General features: G+C 45.5%; 1 protein-coding gene across 1 annotated transcript in view; it reads left to right on the top strand.

Moving 5' to 3' along the window:
- Positions 1-2539: 2539 nt before the first annotated feature.
- T265_00178 (hypothetical protein) overlaps positions 2540-7531 on the top strand; it is a gene marked incomplete at both ends in the record, with an annotated part of 30356 nt that continues 25364 nt past the window's right edge. The window contains 2 exons of the mRNA XM_009163886.1: positions 2540-2624; positions 6992-7529. Of these exons, the coding sequence (XP_009162150.1) occupies positions 2540-2624; positions 6992-7529 (623 nt within the window). The remainder of the gene's footprint in view (positions 2625-6991; positions 7530-7531) is intronic.

Genomic DNA, 7531 nt, shown 5'->3' with positions numbered 1-7531 from the left:
CTGGCAGAAGGTTCGGCAGATTGAAATGAACGCCTTCGGTGGTGGCCGGGGACAAATGAAGGTTGATTGTGGTTGTCGGTATGGGAACCAGTGAGCGAGAGGGCCTGGACAAATTTAATGGGGCCTACGTAAGACCGCTCCTTGAATGCTCCAAGTCGTGTACTCGGAATGCACGAAAGACGTCGTTCTTTTCTATCTTGTCAAACGAGTCGTCACGAAAATGGCTGCTGGCCTCAAATCCGTTGACTAAGGAACGCATCTCACAGTGCTTGACCTCATTCCTAGGAGTATCTTCATCTCAACATGCACCTGTTAATTACTTATTTCCTCCTTGAACAATATCTGGCCAACAAGTTATCAAAACTGACCCAGCAAACACACGATGGATACACGGTGAGGAGATTTTCAGGCCCAGAATGCACACATTTATTGGCAAAATTTTCCTCAATTCGGGTAGTAGCTGCGTGGAATGACATTCCTCCGACGGTTGTCCATTCTCCTTCTAGAACCCAGTTCAATGCACTACTGTGCGAATCCTCGCCCTGGCAAACATACTATCACCTTTTAGGTCGATCATCTGCCTGAAATCCCTAAGAAGATCTATTGAGCCCTCGGTTTTGAAAATCCTGTCCAAGGAGCTTTAAAGTGTTGATCCGAATTTGTATTTGAAAACGGTTGCCCTTGCACTCAAACGCGTCTTTGATGAACATGGACTTCAAGGTTTTCGAGGATATTGATTACTTGGGAAGCTACCAAAGCACGATACAAGGCTTCATTATTCTGAGAATGTTCACACTGAAAACTGTATTTACATGATGTTATTCAGCAGGTATATGAAGCAGAACAAACTTTCCTATTTCTGCGTAACACGAATCTCAGTGTTAGACAGGCACACCATCCACAGTCACTGAGTAGTTCAGGTCCACCTGCGAACTTTCTTCCTCTCTCAAGACAGGCACGGTGGAAATCAGATCCCGCTCTTGTGACGTCATGCCATCAAAGTTATGTCACGTCGAAGAGGAACGAATTCCTACAGCACTTTTAAATCAGGAATAAACTCGGGTACCATTTTTTGTTGTCATATTCTGCTGGGGCATATTAACACGGCTAAACGGGTTCGGCCGAACAGAGTTCACAATCCAACTGGGCCAACATCATCAACGCGGGAATAAAAAACGGACAAAAGCCTCGTTATCATCGTGGTAACACTAGGGAATCTGCAACGCTGAAATTGTAATTATCACCTCTCTGCCTTTTGGCAGTTTAGCCACGCAATAACCTCGATTTACGCTGACATGGACCGGTTTCTCTCATGAGAAAATAATAATTCTACCAATCGTATCGTCGTTTGTCCAGGGGGACTCTCAGAGGCATATAGGTTCTCAACATGATATAGTCAAACTTATCACAGCCTTCCATAACTCAATAATTGCTTTAAAAGACCAAGAACGAGCTTGCTCAAAAAATCAGTACCCTAAACGGGCGACGAATTGAGGCGCATTCACAATTTTTCATTGTCACTCAACTGCTTCGGGTCATCAGAAAGTACGGAAGAAAAGAGTGGGTTGCGGTTGTTTAAGCTCTTGGCTTTGAGTGGTATGTGTTTCAGCAGGGATTTGCTGAAAGTGCATTTGAAAGTGTTTTCGACTGATTCTCTGATGAAGCGCTCGTAAACTGAGAGAAACTTAATTCTACAAACGTCCTGCCAAGAATGAGGAGAACTTTTCGACAATTTTTATTGAAAAGATTTGAAGCATTTTACCTTTTTTACCAACAAGGTCAAAGGTGAATGACTTGTCAACGAAGGCCAAATAAACATTGTGTCTCCATGGAGGAGGGTGATAGTGTGGGGACCCCAGGCATGCTTTATAATAATTGCTGGTTCGATACGCTCCTTGACGAGTACTTCTTACTTGAGTTCCGAGTAGAAAAATTGGACAACGAATGCCAAAAACAGCTCGATATAAACTTTGTGGAGCACTGGAAGGTCCGGAATACAAGACATGCCTTCTCGGTCAGCTTCGTAGTGGAATAAGATGGATAGACTAAGAAGAAACCAGATGCCGGTGTTCTTTTTTAAATCTTGATTTGTAATATATTCCTGATCACTTTCATTGTGAGTGATAAAGATGTTTACCGAGTGGCATATGTCAGGAGTGTCTATAAATACGGGGTCGTCTTTTATTAAAGAGAAGGTGCCAGTTCTTGAACGATTAAATTGTAGCGTTAACATCTGTTTTGGCTCCTTTCAGGAGGGCAACATAAAATAGACTGTGGCTAGAAAGCGCAGAAAGCGTAGATTAGAACGAATCGATCCTAAAGTGCGGCCGGTGCAGAATAACGAGTTGATACGACTCATTCGCGTACTCAATATAGTGTAGGGTATCTCCTGGAATCGAGTCTGCAGAACTGCGAACTCAGTCAAATTCCACTGGGAATTCAGAAAGTACTATGTACGACATAAATCTTCGTTTGTCACGCTGAGGGAAATCATTGCTGTTTTGAGAATATCAAGTTGTTGGTAGCGGGCATTCTTCAGATGACGCCTCAGAATGCGTTCTATCGCCCTGCACGGTACACTAGTGCTGATAACAAGCCATCTACCGAGCTTTTAGCGGTCGCAGGTTTGTAGATTGGAGATAGACTAACCTAATCCCGCAACGATGCGGGTGCCTTCCTCGGGCGACCAGGAACATGAATTAGAAATATTCCACAATCCCAGCGACGTGTATTATAAGGTCTGTGGGCATACTTTTTCTGGTCCAAACACGCCAGAGGAGTTTGTTTTGTGTAAGAGTTGACGAAGAACTTCCTTCTAAAAGACAGAGTAAGTTGGAGATTTTTGGTAGTTGCGCTTGGTCAGGTTTGTGAAGTTGATGGGGTAGGATACTTCCCTGCATAATTTTTCATATTGGCGCCAGACAACTTAACTTGGTGGAAAATTGGTTCGCCATTTCTGCCGCTGAAGGTGGAAGCGGTATGCTTTTTTCGGTACTTCGAGTACCCAGAGGACACCGTTTTGTTTTTTGGGAGAAATCTGGTGCGGTAGCTAGTGTCCGCACGTCTTTTTGGGGGGCTTATGTTCCACAGCAGTTCCGCACCTTAAGAAATGCCTGCTTGTCTTCCAAGTTAACTGCAGAGTTCTTTCTGAAGAATATATGGGACCATAATTCCGGGAGCCGACGACTCTCTTAGGGTGGCTTTAGGTCTACCAGACCGGTTACTTTGCGATTACTACCGCTCCGCAAAATTTTTGAACACTGTCCGTCCACCGAAGCGTGTCCAATTTCAAGTTAGCCAAAGCATATGGGAATTCATGAGAGTTTTACTCGGCAGAACTTTGAAATCCGCTTTCATAGTTCTGAGCTTTTGGCTCATCAACAGATCAACAGGTAAAATCAAAAGTCAACAGGCACCGGTAATTATGTTCAGGGCGGGACTTGCTTAACACATGAGTAAGGAAGTGTACTTCTTTGATGAATTCCAGATTCGCTAGGGATGGTGGTTGGTCTGCGCGGTTTCTGGTGGGAAGGCTAACATGCTGCGTGCAAGCGCTCTGTTGAACGACAAGTTAGTGGTGATGCAAAATTTTTATAAGACTTGGTGCATTGAAACTCAACCCAGGACTTCTTGGGAACATAAAAATAGCCCACGACCAAAAGATGCGTGAAGTGGTGAGCGATTGACCCTTTTCCGGTGGGCTCAAAGGGTATCGTTAGATGACGTCGAGATGGAGCAAAACGACATGATTCAGCGGATTCCGAATGCACGGTGCGTCACCAAAAGCTTCAGGAGTGATACCAGAGGTGCACACAGGGGTGGGTATGGCCGCGTTGAAGTGTGCGGGTACCCTTTGTTCATCATTCGTTTTAGGTCAAGCCAGAAAAAGGAGTATCCGAGTACCGAAATTTCATCACCAAACATTCTGCGAGCCAGATCTCCAAAAATGCGATTTTGGACGATCGTACACGGCAAGCGACCGTTGAAAATCGAAAGTTTTAGAAAACTGGAGCAGATTGAAGTAGAGGGATGCTGCGCCATCGAAAGGGCTGAATTCCAAGGCTTCCACGGGGGTTATGAATCCAATATGATCTCATTCATTTACTTACTCCGCCAGCGTGATTTTGATTTCCACTTGTTTCGCTTATTCTCAACCACCACTTACGTTGTAGTAAAGGCCACCCCGTCCGAAACTGGTTTATTGGCATATGCCTGTGTGAATGTTGGCAGCTGACCTAATTACCTATACACGTTGTGGCGTTTTGTACATTTATTTTGGTTCCGTTATAACAGTACGTATTTCGTCAATTGCATAAGCGCTTTTTGTTAGAATACGAAAAACTACAAAAACGCGCACGTGTACAATTTAACAGAATACAAGCATGGTCACGTGCTTCGACTCTCCCTTCTGAATTCGCTCGCGCTTGCAGAGGCCATTCGTGAGTCTCGTGTGTTAACTCTCGTATCAAAACATTTCATACCATTTTTGGAGTCTATTATATGTGGGAACTGTTCGAAAGAAGACCCCTGGACCACCACAATTGGATTATTGTGTATTCGCTGACCTGAGCAAACGACGAACAATTTCAAAGAGAATAATTATTAGTGAGTCTGTTCCATCTGATCTCTTCAATACTGTTTACCCAACCTAGTGTTATTCTCCTTATTTCTTTGCCACACACTCCTGGTAAAGTAACTTATTGGGTGGCCAGACCACTACAACGTTCATGTTCCGCTCGCTGAGCTTGTTTTCTCGTGAGCCCCGCGTGGTCGCGCCGTCAATCAGAACCATGGGACCGTCGTCGGAATAGGAGACCGCAACCCTCACCAGTGAGTGAGCGTTCCATTCACCACTATTTGCTGTGCGAACTTTCAAACTGCGCTTTTCCGGTCAGTGACGGATTTGTGAATTTGTTTATGCTGTGAGCGTGAAGCATTGTGTTTTGTATAAAATATGTATAAAATTGCTCACCCTGGTTTAATAACCGCCTGAATCTTTAAACCCGGATTCTTCCATTAGATAACCGGGGAGTCGAACCTACGTGCCACTCAAAGTTCCGTATTTGGAAACTCACTGCGGTCTCTGAGGCTTGCTTGATGCCTTCCAACTTTGATGCTTCTGGGGCCATTTGCACATTTGTGGGGTGTTGCCTAATTCTTCGTTTATGTCCTTAGCGGTCTGTCCTCCCTAGGTTGAAAAATTTTGGCGTTGATGCAGGTAGCTCCCACGGGTTCACGCTTTTGACTACTGACCCGCCATGGGTCATGTCTTGTTTGGCTGGTGTGGCTTTCAGAGGTAGTGTTTCTGTGAAACCATGCCTGTTTGCTTTTCTATTGGATGGATTCATCAAGAAGCGTTGCTGCTAGTGGCACCCCCAGGAGACTGATATTCTCATATGGGTGTCTTGAACTCAACAAATGTTCTAACGGGAGGTGCCTTATCTGTCTTATCGGATCGCGGTCTATTTACTTTCGTGTTTGCAGGGACATCAATATCGTCCCCGATCAGCGTGGCCATCTCGTTTTACGTAGGATATTTACGCACACTGTTGTCGAATGTTTTGGCTTAGCACTCATGGCCACGAGTGACCACTGGATCCACAATCAGACTAGCCGCATTCGATGGAGAAGAGTTTTCGATCGGATAACCCCTCACTAAGTGAACGCTTGTTCCGTACTTCCCCTGTAGACCCGACGGAACTTTTGCGCCACTAGCCGGCGATCGTCGGATGTATGTCTGATATGTGGAAGGGCTTTTAGGATGCTTGTGTACTCCACCAAGTTCTCCCGTACGACCGTTGGACAGGAGCATGTAGATACATATCAGAAAGCTTGCCTGCTTCCCTTTTTATTCGACCATTTTCGCCAAGGGACACATATTCAGACCTTTAAGGGATATCTCCACGGGGAAATGTTGCCCCTTTTACTATTTCGTTGTTATGGACGACTAACCCCAAGATGAGCATCTTGGAATTCCGCATTCTCCTGCCTATTGATGACGCCATGGCTGTTTAAGTGTGGTATCAGATTGTTGGATCAACTTCCTTGCACCGGCTAACATGGGATGTGGGCGCTATCTAGCGTCGAGAGAGAAATGCAGTTGTCGACCCCTTTAAAGGCCGCTGTGTTCTTTATGTTTGCATCCACAAAGCTTTTGAAGGAAGTATTGGCATTCCCTGTGATGTTCTGACAATTGTCTTTCCGACTTGGAAGTTCAGTCTTGTTTTCGTTGTCGGGGGGTGTCTTGTTGTTTCTGGAATACAAAGCGCCCGTGTGGTACAGGTACTCGGCAAAAACACAATGGTCGAGGGAGTTGGAAACGCGGCTTACCTGTTCACCATAAAGTTCCCCCATACCTTCAGGCGTGATGTGGATTTTCAACTGGTTCATCCACATTTTTCTGATTAGCTGATAGCGCCAGTGGAGCGAAGCCCGTTGCAGTCTGCCTAATTATTGCTAGCAAACTGATTTACAGCGAAAATTGATTTACACTCGAAAAAGAATCGTCCAAACACTGGTTATACCTAAGCGACCGGTAAGAAATTGCAAGTCAGCTGTTTTGTGACCTTGGAATTTTGCCCACCTAAACAAAATGTTCTGGACGACATTTCACCGGAACATGCAAAAGGATTAGCCTAACTCCCCGTAAAAACCACGGCTTCGAATACCCAATAGCTTAGGCAAAAATGATTTAGGTGTACTTCTAGTGGGCGGGATGAAAAATTCAGGCCATCGGGAAATCCCGAACGCACGCTACACATAGGCTTATCAACCTTTGAGTAAGATCCGAAGTCGACCTTTTCATGGAACGCCACACACTTGGAGATTGCGATACGGTGTTTTGTGTTGAACACTGTGGAATAATTTTCGGAAGCCGAAAATTTTGCGTCTGGCGAGTTTCTCGCCCGCTGAGCTGTCAGCATTGTAACTGGCCGTTGGCTTGTTCGGTGGGCTGGACAAGTTGATTGCAAACGTTTCATCACCAATCGAGGTGACATCATCAGTGCGTTATTGGGGAGCATAGTGGTGCGCAGCAATCTGATATCTCCAGCTCAACACGGATTGCTCCCAAACAGCTCTTGCGTGACAAACATGCTCGTGTTTATGGACAGCTTAACCCAAGCCAAGGACGGAGGACTCATATCGGATGCCATATTTTTCGGATTCTCAAAAGCATTTGATAGGGTCCCACACGTCCCGCTGCTCCACAAACTCGAGTCTTACGGGATTCAAGGGAAAATCCTTCGCTGGATCAAGGCGTTCCTATCAGACAGATCATTCCGAGTGAGAATAGGCTCGACCTATTCCTCTCCAGCGCCGGTCTCCATTGGAGTTCCTCAAGGCTCCGTCTTGGGACCACTCCTGTTTCTGATCTACGTCAACGACCTCCCAGACGTTCTTGCGAGTCCATGTTTACTTTTTGCGGACGACTTGAAATCCTGGAGTTCCAATGCCAGTGACCTCCAAATGGATGTAGACGCTGCCAAGCAGTGGTCGTTGGACTGGCACCTTCCTCTGAATGATGAAAAGT

Source organism: Opisthorchis viverrini (assembly GCF_000715545.1).
Source record: "Opisthorchis viverrini unplaced genomic scaffold opera_v5_2, whole genome shotgun sequence".
Taxonomy (NCBI): Eukaryota; Metazoa; Platyhelminthes; class Trematoda; order Opisthorchiida; family Opisthorchiidae; genus Opisthorchis; species Opisthorchis viverrini.
The sequence above is the reverse complement of the archived record's forward strand: the minus strand, read 5'-3'. Positions and strand labels throughout refer to the sequence as shown.